The sequence below is a fragment of the Dipodomys merriami genome, unplaced genomic scaffold (genome assembly GCF_024711535.1).
Source record: "Dipodomys merriami isolate MVZ:Mamm:240054 unplaced genomic scaffold, mDipMer1.0.p SCAF_34, whole genome shotgun sequence".
NCBI lineage: Eukaryota > Metazoa > Chordata > Mammalia > Rodentia > Heteromyidae > Dipodomys > Dipodomys merriami.
In genome coordinates, this window is record NW_027204937.1 from 8,695,274 (window position 1) to 8,711,451 (window position 16,178).

General features: G+C 42.4%; 1 protein-coding gene across 1 annotated transcript in view; it reads left to right on the top strand.

Moving 5' to 3' along the window:
• Positions 1–110: 110 nt before the first annotated feature.
• The window catches only part of LOC138803525 (calreticulin-like), a 46,586-nt gene continuing 30,518 nt past the window's right edge, over positions 111–16,178 (top strand). Inside the window, exon 1 of the mRNA XM_069987631.1 lies at positions 111–213. Within this exon, the coding sequence (XP_069843732.1) occupies positions 111–213 (103 nt within the window). The remainder of the gene's footprint in view (positions 214–16,178) is intronic.

Consider the following 16,178-nt stretch of genomic DNA (forward strand, 5'->3'; position numbering starts at 1 on the left):
AGGGATGCAGATGATCTCAGTTCTTGCCCCAGGGTTAACATTGAGGCACTGGCAATTGCAGCACTACAGAGCATCTGACCAGGGCACGCCAGGACTGGGGCTTGGAAAAGATGAAGGGGCTGCAGCTACTGTTGGAGTTGCTGTTGGTGGCCAGCACTCTGGGCACACAAGGGCAGCGCCAGGTCTACTTCCGTGAGGAGTTTGAAGATGGAGGTAAGCAATTGGACCTGTAAGGAAAGAGGGATGACAGACCAGACCCTACTTGCTCCTCCTCAATCGCCTGCCTCAGCATTCAGGTGGACCATACTTGCTTGGAGCTCATTTAGAGTACAAAGAATCAGTTCAAATCACTGTTGGCTACTTTCCTAGCTGTGACCCTGGGTGAGTAGTTAAGCTTGTCTGTGTTTCAATTTCCTTCTCTATTCAATGAGGACTATATGAATCTTGCTAAATGATTGAGAAATCAAGGAGATAAAGTACGCAAACATTGCCCCTAATACACGGTGGTGTACAATAAATATTTGTTGTGCATAGTTCTACTTTCAACCTAAAAACATAAATGTAAAATTCAGCCCTAAGTGTGATCATGAGATTTCTGTGTTTCACAAATAGTAGCTCTCAGATGTTCTTGGAAGTCACCTTATCCAGCTTCTGCCTTGCAGTGTTTGAGGATCATCAGGAAATTGAGTCAGTACTTACTTCCCAAAAGACCAATGTCCAATGGTACTGATGTTTGTTGTTTTTGTTTTTGTTTGAGAGGAGATCTAATTATGTGGTCCAGATTCTCTCTCCCCTCCCTCTCGCTGTGTATGGGAAAAATTTTAATTCTCTGAAAGTACAGCAAATGAGGAAGACACTTGCCTACGAATCAGGATTTTGCATTCAAGTCCATCTTCCATCCTGAAAGAAGGGATGCACGTTTTTTTCCTTTCTGAAACTCAATTTCCTAGTTTATGATATCAGTGACATGTTGAAAGTAGTGATTTACAGAGGTAGAGCAGAGGAAGGAGTTAGCTCAGATAATGGGGCAGGACAGAATGGCTCAAGATGGAGGTGAAACCCAAGCACCATTTTGCAGGAAGAATTAAGAGTTTCTCAGATGGAACTCAGGTGTGGTAGCTACATCCTGTCATTCCAGCACTTAGAGGCTGAGCGGGAGGATCATAAGTTAGGGAGAGCTGGACTGCATTAGAAGACCCTGTATCAAACAAACAAAAACAGATATGCTGGTGGCTTATACTTATAATCCTAACTGCTCAGGAGACAGACATCAGGAAAACTGAGGTTGGAGGTTAGCTCAGGTTAAAAGTTCGTAAGAGCCAGGTGCCAGTGGCTCACGCCTGTAATCCTAGCTACTAAGGAGGCTGAGATCTGAGGATTGCGGTTCAAAGCCAGCTTCAGGAAAGTCCGTGAGACTCTTATCTACAATAAACTACCAGAAAACCAGAAGTGGTACTGTGGCTTATGTAGTAGAGTGCTAGCCTTGAGCTGAAGAACTCAGGGACAGTGCCCAGGACCAGAGTTCAAGCCGACCAAAAAAAAAGTTCTGTTCACAAACAAAACTAAAGCTACCAGCACGACTGTTTATTGCAGCCTTATTTACCATAGCTAAGATATGGAACCAATCCAGATGCCCCTTGGTAGATGAATGAATCAAGAAAATGTAGTATATATACACAATGAAATTCTATGCCTCCATCAGAAAGAATGACATTGTCCCATTTGTTAGGAAATGGAAAGACTTGGAAAAATTATATTAAGTGAAGTAAGCCAGGCCCAAAGAAACATAGGTCCCATGGTTTCCCTTATTTGCAATAACTAGTATATGTCTGAGTCAAGCAGAAAAGATCAGATAAGTTGATGTTAGGGAAATGAACCCTAAGATATGTATCAAATGTTTTTTTCTTTCATGTGATTGTTTCTAACACATTTATAAGATTATTTCTTTGTTGCTTTGTATGTCCCTCCCCCACGGTATAACCCCTGCTTTCACTGTATTTGATATTGTTATAATTTGTGGAAGGGAAGGGAAAAAACAAATCATTTAAATAGGGATACAGGTGGACCCATTGCAACAATGAGACGTACTAGTTGTTATGTCGAAAATGAACTTTACAACTTGAGGGGGGGAGGAGAGTTTGGAGGGGGAGGATGGGATGGGAAGGGGAAACAAAGGAAGAGGCTACAATGCTTGATAAGAAATGTACTCATTATCTGGCCCATGTAATTGTAACCCCTCTGTACAGTATTTTCACAATTAAAAAAAAATCATTAGACCCCATTTCATCAATAGCTGGGCACAGTGGTATACACCTGCTATGGCAGGAAACAGAAGTAGAAGGATTGTGGTCCACATCAGCATGGGCAAAAAGTGAGATCCTATCTCAAAAAATAACCACAACTACAAGTGTTAGAACCTGGCTCAAGCGATTAGAATACCTGCCTAACAATTGCAAATCCTTGAGTTCAAACCTCAGGACTACCAAAAACAAACAAAACCATACCCACTTTTGTCAGATAGACAGGGATTGGGAGTAGGGCACTGTAGTTTAGAACAACATGTACAAGTTTTGGTGCAGCCTCTGGTAGCATCTGCAGGGAGCTTGCAGAGTGAAGAGAAGATAGTAAAGGGAAGCCTGGAGAGGAGATGGGGGGCTGGAGAGATCACTCTGAAGGCTGTTGGGGAGCTGGTGAAAAAGAGAAACAAGATCTGTTCTGGGGGGCTGGGAATGTGACTTAGTACTACAGTGCTTGCCTAGCATGCATGAAGCCTCAGCATCACATAAACAGAAAAAGCTAGAAGTGGCACTGTCGCTCAAGTGGTAGAGTGCTAGCCTTGAGCAAAAAGAATCCCAGAGACAGTGCTCAGGCCCCTGAGTTCAAGCCCAGGACTGGCAAAAAAAAAAAAAAAAAAAAATCTGTTCTGGGTCCTAGGAAGAGCATGTTGCATGCCTGTGGAGATGGACTGGGAAAGCTGCCGGATGTTGAGGTTACAAACAGGGAAACTATCTAGGAGGTTATTACAATGTTAGTGAACATTGGAGAGGTATTCTAGAGTGGGAGTGCTAGGAACCCACAGGAGAAGGCAGATAGGAAAAACGTCGAGGAGTTGGATGAAGAGTAGAATGGAGAAGAAGCCCCATGAAATATGTTGGGTGGTAGGCAAATGCACGCAAGTGTGTTAACTGAAATATGGTAGATTCAAGGGAAATCTCAAGTAGTGTAATTCCTTAGGAAGGCAAAATCAAAGTTCAGGATTTTAGACTTTCAGTAGGCTCAAGGGGAAAGGATGAATGAAAAGGAGAAGAGTGGGAAAATGCAGACAAGAACCCAATGGGTATCCCATAAAATTAAGAATGAGGGAAGGGCTGAGGAGGGGAGGGATTTGTGAATAGGGTGACACTAATCAAATATATGGTATTCATACACTGCTTTGTTAAATGGCAACTCCTTTGTACAACTACTTAAAGATAATAATAAAAAGAAAAAAAAAGGCCCATTGACTGGCTGTGGAGGAACCTTTTCAAAAAAAACAAAAAACAAAAAACAAGACTTGTTGGATGCCAGTGGCTCATGTGTATAATCCTAGCTACTCAGGAGGTTGAGATCTAAGGATCACTTTAAAAGTCAGCCTGGGCAGGAAAGTCCATGAGAATCTTATTGCCAATTATCCACCAGAAAACCAGAAGTGGTGCTGTGGCTCAAAGTGGTAGAGTGCTAGCCTTGTGCAAAAAAAGCTCAGGAGGGGCTGGGAAAGTGGCTCAGTGGTACAGCACTTGCTTTGCATGCCTGAGGCCCTGGGTTTGATTCCTCAGCACTACATAAGCAAAAAGAAAAAAGCTGGAAGTGGCGCTGTGGCTCATAGTGGTAGAGTGCTAGCCTTGAGCTGAAGAGCTGAGGGACAGCGCCCAGGCCAAGTTCAGGCCCCACGACCGGACCCCCCCCCAAACAAAACAAAACAAAACAAAAAAGCTCAGGAATAGCACCCAGGCTTTGAATTCAAGTCTTACAACCAGTAACAACAACAACAACAAAATACAAAACACTATAAAAACAAACAAACAAAAAACAAAGATCAAGCTCCTTCCCAGGATAGGTTGGTGATTTCCCATTTCTTGGTTGGCCTTGGCCATCTCTTGTAGTAAACTCAATAAGGCCAAATTCAAATTCTCACTCTTAGCTCCTGGACTCCCGTCCCTGCCAGGCCTGGCTCTTATTCACTCCCTGATTCCTCCTGTCAAAAGCAGAGAGAACATGCCAAGACCTGCAGCCACTTCCCCAAAGGACTGAGCTTCACTTGTTCATTGTGGCAGGAGTGAAATGCCCAAGGGCTTTACTGAGAAAGGTTTCTGAAAAGCTCCTTGGAAAAGAGTCATTTCAAACCCCAAGCTCCAAGACAGTTGATGAGGCCAATTTCATGAATGTAATTAGGTAGCAGTTATGTGCACAAAGAGCAGCTTCGCAGGGCATTGCCATTGGCTCCTCCAGGAAGCTTGCCTTGCCCCGCCCCCTCTACATCTGAGTTTATCATATCAGCCCTGCTCACTCTGTGGCCATGTGCCCCTCTTAGTCTCTTCTGTGTTTCCAATATCCAATTCAGTATCTGCTCTAGAGAGATATGTTACTGAATGATTGGACTGAAGTGTGTGTGTGTGTGTGTGTGTGTGTGTGTGTGTGTGTGTGTGTGTGTGTGTGTGTATGTGACTTGCATCCAGATTGGGCTGAATTTTAACACACCAACACTAACAGGAGAAGGTTAAAGAAATCTTTCTGTAGGAGGACTGAGATATATGTATCTATTGAGGTCAGATGCCTAGGCTAAAGGAATAATGTAATTAATAGGCTAAAAAGAGAAAGGTCAGAGATCCATGCTAAGAACTTTTGCTCACTGGCTGAATAGAGTTGACTAGTAGAGTCATCCTCAAGGTTCCAATGCATATCCTGAGTGTAGGGGTAGGGGACTCCATACTGGAAAGATTTAGATACTGACTTGTTCTGTCCACGCTCTTAAGTAAGAGGTTGGTATGTAAACTAGATACTCACAAATTAATTAGCATCTCAGATGTAGCATGTTGAAAACACAACTTAGGTGTTCTCCTCCAGACTTATTTCTATCTCTCTCCTTAATTACATTTTTTATTATTTTTAAGTAGTTATACAAAAAGATTACCATTTAACACATCAGTTTATAAGTACAATGCATCTTGAGTTATGTCACGCCTCTCATCATTCTCCCCCATCCCTCCCAACTCTCTCCTGGTAATTTAGAGAAAAAAGTAAAGAAATCTAAGTGCCATCTTTGATTATTTTAATTTCTTCATTCCCTCATGTAGCCTAATTGACCCTCCTTTCAAAATATATTCATAATGTTAGGACTTACCTACCATATCACTACTTAGCCTGTCCAACCAAATATCATCCTTCATGTAGATATCTTGCTAACTGGAATGCCTTCTCTGCTACTTCGGCTTCCCAATTTCTTCTGATATATCTATGAAGATATATATGTATATATGTATATATGTATACATGAAGTATAAATTAGACAGTCTTAATGTGGAACATAGACACCTCAACTGTCTTCAGTTTGGATTTACAGTAAAATCCATCCATCTTTCTGTGACCTGCACAACCTGTGTGACCTGTCTCCTACCTACCTATCATTCTTGTCTCCTGCTTGGCTTCCTTGTTGTTTCTGACACTGCCAGTTCAATTCCATCTCAGGGCCTTTGCAATTCTTATAACTTCTGCCTAGAGACTATTCTTTGTTTAGATTTTCACATAGTTTGCCTTTTCTCATCAGTCAGTTTTCTGCTTAAATGTCTCGTAAGAGGGGCTTTTCTTATCTATCAAAATTATTCCTTCATACATGCCATTATATTCTATTCCTTTATTTGGATTGAGTTTTTAAACTTTTAAAAGATATAATTCATATGTAATCAAAATAAACAAGATATGATGATATGTGATGTAGGTATCCCAGCTATTGGGAGGCTGTAGGTAGGAAGACTTCATGTCTGAGGATGTCCCACTTGAGATGCTATCTGAAGAATAGCTCAAACAAAAGGAGGCTGGAGGCACAGCTCCAGTTATATTATCATCTGCTTAGCAAGCTCAAAGTCCCTGAGTTCAAACCCCAACACCACACAAAAATTAATTAATTAAAAAGAAAAGAAATGCTGGGCTGGGAAGGTGGCTCAGTGGTAGAGCGCTTGCCTTGCATGCATGAGGCCCTGGTTCGATTCCTCAGCACCACATAGGCAAAAAGAAAAAAGCCGAAAGTGGCGCTGTGGCTCAAGTGGTAGAGCGCTAGCCTTGAGCTAAAGAGCTGAGGGACAGTGCTGAGGCCCAGAGTTCAGGCCCCACAACCGGACTCCCCCCCCCCCAAAAGAAAAGAAAAGAAAAGAAAAGAAATGCTATGTAAATGACAAATGCCTTTACTATCAGTACTCCAGAGGTTGAGGCAAGTTCAAACTACCCTGAGCTACTAGTGAATTTGAGTCACTGAACTGTAAGACCCTAACTCAAAACAACAGTAACAAAAAAGCAATGAGCCAGGTGAAGAGGTTAATGCCTGTAATGCCAGAACTGGAAACGCTGAGGTAGGGAGATTGCCAGTTCAAGGTCTGCCTGGGCTGCAAAACAAAAGAATCAGAAAGTAGTTGGGAGGCAAAGTAAGGCACAATCTGGAAAGCATTCACTGTGTTGTTAGGAAATGCATTTGATGACTCACCGCGGTGGGCTGGAAACCTGACTACGGTAGGAGGAAGGGTTGAATGAGAGCTTAAGAAGTGAATGCAGCTAGTGGAGATTATGGTTTGGAGAATTCTTGCTGAATGAGTATAGAACATTTGGGATACATAATACAGTAGTTGGTGCATGGTGGGAGTTCTCCAGAAAGGAATTAGGATCCATATCTCTTTCAACTTACGACCCCTGCACCTGATTCAATGCCTAGTGCATAGAAGGTATTTAGCCAGGTGTGGAGGCTCATAATTCTAGCTACTAAGGAGGTCCAGATCTGAGGATTGAGATTCAAAGCCAGTCAGGCAGGAAAGGCCGTGAGACTCTTAGCAAGCATAGGCTGTAAATACTGCCAAAAGGTATTTATAGAAAGATGGAAGGAAGGACTACAAAAGATAGGCAGAGCTGGGCACAGGCTGAGATCTGAGGATTGTGGTTCAAAGCCAGTCCAGGCAGGAAAGTCCGTGAGACTCTTATCTCCAATAAACCATCAGAAAACCGGAAGTGGCTCTGTGGCTCAAGTGGTAGAGTACTAGCCTTGAGCTAAAGAGCTGAGGAACTACACCCAGGCCCAGAGTTCAAGCTCCACAACTGACCAAAAAAAAAAAAAGAGGCCAGTTGGCTGAAAAGAAATTGATGTCTGTGTGTGCATGTGTACGCACACATGTGTGACTTAAGAACAAGGAACAGAATATAAAATATATAGAATAGGAGGCCACAGAGGTGTCTGAGTTTGAGAGCAAAGCCCTTTCTGAGGCTACTAAGTCCCAGAATGTGAATTTAGGGGTAAATGGCTAAGTTGGAGTCAAAGTCAAAGTGCTGGATGGGTTGTTGGGGAGACAGTGAAGTCAACAGGAGGATGAGTCTGAGAGAGAAGGGAGACTGAGCAAGGGACCAGTTTTCAGCCAGTAGTGGGAGGAACTGGGACTCCTAGCTAATCAGAACGAGGCAGGTACAGCATGAGTGAGAGCATGGAGGATTCCACAAGTAGTTCCTCACCTGCAATTTACAATAGCTATGTACCCCTACTCTGGAATCAGCCGCTCCTTGGGCCCCTAGCCTAATGGATTGAGGCAAGGTCTCACCAGCCTCTGTTGCTCCCATCATGCATCAGCACCCGAGTACCACCTGAGTTGTGAGTATAGTCTTTGTAAGCTACACTATGCAATACTGACTAACAATCTTAAAAATGTGCAGGCTCTTTTCTCAGGTAACTTTATTCCTAGGGATATTCTTTTCCATTAATGGAATAACTAGGCATGTGAACACCACTTTCTGGGCATAAAATATATAAATAATGTGAGCATTATTTGTAATAAGAAACCTTTGCAGGCCCAATATAAGTGCCCAATAAATAGTAGGAATACAATTAAGGAACGTATAATATACTCATTAAATGTTTGGCAATTTTTTTAATATCACAGGAAAATGTTTCTGATCTATATTAGATGTAACATGTACAAAATTACATGATACTGTCATTATGTAAAGTATATCAGGTATGTAGAAAAACTGAGAGAAGGGCTGGGAAGGTGGCGCAGTGGTAGAGCTCTTGCCTTGCATGCCTGAGACCCTGGGTTCGAGTCCTCAGCACCACATAAGCAAAAAGAAAAAAGCCAGAAGTGGTGCTGTGGCTCAAGTGGTAGAGTGCTAGCCTTGAGCTGAAGAGCTGAGGGACAATGCCCAGGCCCAGAGTTCAGGCCCCACGACCGGACCCAAAAAAAAAAAAAAAAACAGAGAAGAAAATATACCAAAATGCAGATGTAAACAATGGGATTTCAGGGCTGGGAAGTTGGCTCAGTGGTAGAGCGCTTGCCTTGCATGCCTGAGGCCCTGGGTTCGATTCCTCAGCACCACATAAGCAAAAAGAAAAAAGCCGGAGGTGGCGCTGTGGCTCAAGTGGTGGGGCACTAGCCTTGAGCTGAAGAGCTGAGGGACAGTGCCCAGGCCCAGAGTTCATGCCCCACAACTGGACCAAAAAAAACCACAAAAAACAATGGGATTTCAGATTGTTTTATTTTATTTTTTTAATGTTTGATAGTTCTTGAGCTTGAATGTAGGGCCTTACACTCTTGTCCACTCAACTGACACTGTATGAGTTGAGCCGTATATGTACTTCTGGCTTCTTGCTAATTATTTGGAGATTAGTCTCTTGAATTTTTCTGCTCATACTGGCTCCAAAGCATGATTTTCAGATCTCAACTTCTGAGGAGCTAGGTTTCTAGGCATGTTACTCTTTTGTTGTTGTTGTTATTGTTGTTATCGTTGTTAGCCTTGGGGCTTGAACTCTCAGCCTGAGTGCAGTCCCTGAGCTTCTTTTGCTCAAGGCAAGTGCTCTACCACTTGAGCCACAGTGCCACTTCCAGCTTTTTTGAATAGTTCATTGGAGATAAGAGTGTCATGGAGTTTCCTGTTTAGGCTGGTTTTGAACCATGATCCACAGATATCAGCTTTCTGAGTAGCTAGGAGTACAGGAATGAACCACCAGCACCTGGCTGGCATGTTATTCTTTAAAAACAAAATAAAATATTAGACTATTGTTCTGTCTTTTCATTTCTTCTTGGAGCCTGCATTCAAGTTCTCTCTACTTCTCCTCTGCCAGGGAATTGCATTTGAGTTCTATTTTTTACACCTAAACTGGACTTGATGTCTTAAGTAAGTTTGTGTGTGTGTGTGTGTGTGTGTGTGTGTGTGTGTTGTTTTTGTTTTTTTGTTGTTTTGCCAGTGTTGGGGCTTGAACTCAGGGCCCGGGCACCATCCCTGAGCTGCTTTTGCTCAAGGCTAGTATTCTATCACTTGAGTCATAGTGCCACTTCTGGCTTTTTCTGTGTATGTGGTACTAGAGAATCAAACCCAGGGCTTTATGCATGCTAGGCAAGCAATCTACCACTAAGCCAAATTCCCAGTCCCTTAAGTAAGTTTTGTTAAGTACCTATTGTTCTCTAGGCATTGTATTTTGTGCACTCTAACCCTCATCTCTGCAAAGTAGTTACTCAGTTTCCCAATCTACACACAGTAAAACTGAAGCTCAGAGAAGCCAGGTCACACTGCTATGAAGTGGCAAAGCTAGGATTTGAATCCAGATTCATGTGCTACCAAAACTGATTTTTCTTGCATTACTTCTGTTGCCCACTGAACCGCCCTTATGTACAGATGATAAAACTGAGGTCCTGAGAAGAGATATGGCATGCCAGTGTCATTTAAGGGGTTTGAGACAGAGATTGATTTAGGTTCCTTTTTTTCTATCATTTCCCTAAGACTAGTCAAGGCCACAGAGCTGCACAGCATGACAGAATGCATCTGCTCTGCTTGGTGTAGAAGGGGAAAATTGAGCCCCAGAGAGGAAAAGTGATTTCCCAAAGTGATAAATGAGTCAGTGGCAGAGAACCCAAATCTCTGTAAAGGATTCATTGCCTGCTGCAGCAAACTTCCAAGTGTCAAATGACCAATAGACAATAACACCAGTGGCTCCAGAGACATGGGCTTTTGGAACCCTAGATCTTGCATATGGATTGGCCCATTAATACATGCAGAAATGTTAGTAAATTGAATTGGGGAACCATCAAATTGATTATATGAATAGGGGAGACTCATGTTGACAGCAGTGACCATTGTAAAAACACAAAATCAAATGAGGGTCTGAAAGATGCAGGAGTCACGAGGTGTGTGTGTGTGTGTGTGTGTGTGTGTGTGTGTGTGTGTATGAATGTTAATTCTTTTAGCTCTTAGACTTGTCCCTGAAAAAACTTGGCAGAAAAGATATTCTGAGACAAAGAGCCTCTGTGCCCAGCTGGCATGGACACACTGAGGACAGCCCAGCAGGGTTGAGGAACACCCTGCTGCTCAGGCCTCCAACTGATAAGCAATTGAGACCATCTGTGAGTCAGAGATACTTGGATATGCTGAGCCTGGGAAAGAATCACCTTGGACAGATGCCCGAACCAAAGAGGCCTGGTCCAGCTGGCCTTTCCAGGCCTCAAGTACAAACCGATGGCAAGAATCTCTCTGGAGGTCACAGGGATGAAGAGGCAAGAGCAGGAACCTTGGACCCATGAGACTTCAAGTTCTGATTCTGCCATCTGCTCAGTGGGTGGTCTTGGATAATTTACTAACCTTGTTCTTTTTTTTTTCTCGGTGCTAAATGTATCCAAATCCTTGCACACATTAAGCAAATTCATTACATACCTAATCCACTCATCTGCCTGATTTTTCATTAAATAGAAGTGATCATTCTACACTTCCTTGCAGAAGGCTAAGAGGAGTAGATGATATGAGATATGGAAATCATATGGCAAAGTATCGAACTGGTGCTTAGGAAGCACCAGCTCCTTCCCTATTGTCTTGGGCATTCTGCTTGCATAGCTCACCTGCATTTTGATTCCTTTCTTTCCCCAGTCAGTTACTGATCACATTTCATCACAAACCCCAGGCTGGCCATTCTGTTTCAAATAATCGTTTAGTACTCTTCATTTTCTTCATGAAATGCTATTTCCTGGTATTATACCTTATTCTTATTATATTCTTGTTATATCTTATTCTTCATGTAGCATGTTAACTCCATGAAAGATGTAACATTGTTCTCTTCAATGCTCAGACATATTAACTCATTAATTAACAGATGACGGGTACCAGTGGCTCACGTCTATAATCTTAGCTACTCAGGAGGCTGAGATCTGAGGATCATGGTTCAAAACTAGCCCGGACAGAAAAGTCTGTGAGACTCTTTTTTTTTTTTTGGGTCCGGTCGTGGGGCCTGAACTCTGGGCCTGGGCGCTGTCCCTTAGCTCTTCAGCTCAAGGCTAGTGCTCTACCACTTGAGCCACAGCGCCACTTCTGGCTTTTTTCTTTTTGCTTATGTGGTGCTGAGGAATCGAACCCAGGGCCTCAGGCATGCAAGGCAAGCGCTCTACCACTGAGCCACCTTCCCAGCCCGTCCGTGAGACTCTTATCTCCAATAAACCACTAGAAAACTGGACGTGGCACTGTGGCTCAAGCGGTAGAGCGCTCGCCTTGAGCTGAAGAGCTGAGGGACAGTGCCCAGGCCCAAAGTTCAAGCCCCACGACCAAAAAAAAAAAAAAAAAAGAATGCCATAAAATAAACAGATGAATAAATGGGAGGAAGAAATCTTTTAAAAGAGGATTGAGCCAAGCACTGGTGTAATCCTACCTACTAAGGAGGCTGAGATCTGAAAATTGAGAATTGAAGCTAACCTGGGCAATAAAGTCTGTGAGACTCTTATCTCCAATTAACCACTAAAAAAGCCCGAAATGGAGCTGTAGCTCAAGTAGGAGAATGCAATCCTTGAGCAAAAAAGAGCTCCGGGACAGTGCCCTGGCCTTGAGTTCAAGCCCCAGAACTGGCTGTCCTTCCTCTTGTCAGTTATGGCCTCACTGGTTTTGTTATTTTGTTTTAAAGTTATAGCGAAAGATTTGTTTTCAAGTTACAGCAAAGTGGGATGTAGTGAAACTTTGGAATTAGTACATAAGTAAACAAGTTTAATTCTAGGTCTCTGGATAATTTACCTTAAATTTTTCTCTCTTAAAATTTTGTTTACCAGGGGCTGGGGAGGTGGCTCAGTGGTACAGAGCTTGCCTTGCATGCATGAGGCCCTGGGTTCGATTCCTCAGCACCATGTAAGCAAAAAGCAAAAAGCCGGAAGTGGCGCTGTGGCTCAAGTGGTAGAGCGCTAGCCTTGAGCTGAAGAGCTGACCCGACAGCGCCCAGGCCCAGAGTTCAGGCCCCATGACCGGACCCCCCCCCCCAAAAAAAATAGTTTACCAGGCTGGGAATGTGGCTTAGTGGTAGAGTGCTTACCACATAAACAGAAAAGGCTGGATGTGGCACTGTGGCTCAAGTGGTAGAGTGCTAGCCTTGAGCAAAAGGAGCTCAGGGACAGTGCCCAGGCCCTGAGTTGCTAACCCCAGGACTAGCAACAAACAAACAAAAACCAGAGCTAGGGATGTTGCTCAGTAGTAGAATGTTCTTGCCTAGCATGCATGAGGACCTGAGTTTAATTCCCAGCAACACACACATAAAAATTATATACTTATGATTTGACCCTTATTTAATCTAATTAAAACATTTTGAAAGTATAGGACACCCAGAGTTTATATTATGGTTTCTATAATATTATTCTCCACTAAAAACTTACTAACCAGTCTGGTTATTTTGTTGTTGTTTGCTGGACCTTAAGCTTGAACTCTGGGTGCTGTGCCTGAGCTGCTTTGGCTCAGGGGTAGTGCTCTAGCATTCGAGCCACAGCTCCACTTCTGGCATTTTTGCCAGTGTTGGGACTTGAACTCAAGGCCAGGGCACTGTCCTGAACTTCTTTTGTTCAAGGCTAGCACTCTACCACTTGAGCCACAGCACCACTTCCAGCCTTTTCTGTTTATGTGGTACTGAAGAATTGAACCCAGGGCTTCATACATGCTAGGTAAGCACTCTACTGCTAAGCCACATTCCCAGTCCCCACTTCTGGCTTTTTCTGAGTAGTTTTATTGTAGATAAGTGTCTCACAGACTTTCCCAGGCTGACTTCGAACTTCGATCTCAGATCTCAGCCTCCTAAGTAGTTAAGATCACAGGTGTGAGCCACTTTAGCCCAGCTAAACTGCTCCTTCTTACAGGAATAACTGTCTGATTCTAGGCCTGGGGAAGAGAATATATAAGCTATATTTTTCATAGAACATTTTATAGTTCTAAAAAGTATTGTTCAAAGTAAAATGATAGGAGAATGCCAAAAGGACATAGAAATCAACTGAAAGAGTTTTCAGTGACTAAAGATACTTTGAGCAGCAAAATAAACAATATGGTGTTGGATTACAAAAAAATACCTATGAGTCATACCAATATAAAGAAATAATTGAGTAAATAAATAAATAAGAATTACTAGACAAAAATCTCAGATAGAAGAATGTCAAATATATAAATGGATTGTCTGTCCATAAGAAAATGGTGTATAGCTCCCCCATTCCTTAAAGATGTACTGTACATACTGAATTCTTTATAAAGTGTTCAGTAAGGAAAGAAAATATGTAGGTGACCCCATAAACATATCCAATAAGGTGAGCAATGTTAACACCATTGGTGGTATGCTTTTATTGTGTATGTGTGCCAGTCCTGAGGCTTCAACTCAGGGCCTGAGCACTGTCTCTGAGCTGTTTTGTTTAAGACTAGTGCTCTAACACTTGAGCCACAGCTCTACTTCTGGCTACCAGAATTTCACAGGCTTTCCTGCCTGGGTTAGCTTTGAACAGTGATCCTCAGATCTCAGCCTCCTAAGTAGCTATGATTAGTGTGAGCCACTAGCTCCTGGATGGTAATGTGCTTATTAATACTGCATAATGAGAGGAAATCCTCGAGTTACCTGTGTGGTTGTACACCCCCTAAACCTATCACCCTACATAAACACAAAGAAAGTGTCAGAGAAGCCACAGATAAAGGTAGGTCACTCTATCAAATATCTCACCTGCACTTATCAAAAAAAAAAAGTTAAGATAATCAAAACACAAGCAAATCTGAGAAACTGTCACAACCAAGAGAAGCCAATGGAGTAATGGTACTAATTGTAATAGAGCCTCCTGGATAGAATCCTGCACCAGAAAATGATCATTAGGTGAAAACTAAGGAAATTTAATTAAAGTATATATGGTAGCTAATAATAAGCCACCAAATGGTGGTGGCAAATAAGCCATGGTAATAGTAATAGTCGAATAAACTAGGTATGGGATATATAGCAACTTTGTAGTATTCTTGCAACTTTTCTATAAATCTATAAACTATGGTAGAATAGGTGTGCTAAAAAATTACTTCACCTATAATTTGTCCCACCAAGATTTTCCAGTGGAAAAAAAATCAGGAAAAATGACTTTTTTTTTCTATCTAGCCAAACCCTAAGTAGGTTTCTATGTATAACGGTTGATGTTAATTTCAGCAGAATTTATAAGATTAAGGAAGAAAATCATACAGAATCCTCAAGTAGTATGCATGGCTATGTAATCATGAAAGGTCATCTTTATGAGACATTTCTAACAGTGTATTATATGTTATTTCTTATTGTTCTACCAGAAATTCTGTGAGCTAAGTAATAGCTTTCTACAGAGGAAGAAGCTGAGGCTTAAAGAAATTAAGGAAGTTAAAAATACCACTGGTGATTTGGTGCTAGTGGCTCACACCTGTAATCTTAGCTACTCAGGAGTTGAGAACTGACCATCATGACTGGAAGCCAGCCTGGGCAGGAAAGTCCATGAGACTCTTATCTCTAATTAATCAGACACAGAAAGCTGGAAGTAGAGCTATGGTTCAAGTAGTAGAGTACTAGCCTTGAGCAAAAAAGCTCAGTGCCATGAATCCAAGTGCCTGTCCCTTAGTTCAAGCCCTAGGACTGACATGCATTCACACACACACACACACACACACACACACACACACACACACACACACACACACACACACAAATTACTGAAACTAGAGGTAGAGATGAGTCCTTAGCCCAGACTTGATTGTCTTGATTTGAATTTTATCACAAGCCAGGCATGGGGCGGTGCTGATATGGAGATAAATTGGAGAGGAAATATAATGTGGCCTCCATGCTTCTTTATTGCTACAGATTGAGAGTGATTAAGTATTTATCAGCTAGATGTGCCAGCTCCCCAAAACAATCCTTTTTCTTTGACAGATTTCTGGCAACCTACAGATATTGACTTATTTATGTGTTTATTTTTTCAGTACTTTTTTTTTTTAAATCAGGATCTGACCCTTTCTAGGCAAGTGGTCTACACTTGAACCATGCCCCAGCCCTTCTTTGACCAACTGAAAGGAAGATTTAACAGAGGAAAAGAGATGGCAGCAACTTTGGTTAATCAACTGTTCTCTTGGACTCAAAAGCTGTGCTTGAGGGCTGGGAAAGTGTCTCAGTGGTAGAGTGCTTGCCTTGCATGCCTGAGGCCCTGGGTTCAATTCCTTAGCACCACATAAGCAGAAAAAGCCAGAAGTGGTGCTGTGGCTCAAGTGGTAGAGCACTAGCCTTGAGCTGAAGAGCTGAGGGACAGCGCCAGGCCCAGAGTTCAGGCCCCACAACCGACAAAAACAAAAAAACAAAAAAAAACTGTGCTTGATTTGGACCTCCTCCCTTCTCCTCAACCTGCAAACTATTCAGTCCTGCTATAGGAACACTTACTTTTGTTGCATGCTTCTGGGCCTTTACAAATGCGAGTCATTCTGTTTGGAATGCCCACTCCTCATCCTTTCTGCCATGCTTCATGTCTTTTAAATTTTTCAGGCATGCCTTCCCTGAAATCTTCCTTAATGCTGGGATGCAGTCAGTGCCTCTTGGAATTATTTTGTCCTATGCTTCCTTCTGTCACTACCCTAAATCACACTATTGCTTTACTTCTGAATTGTTTGTATAGCTCTTTCACCAAACTCCGTGAGGC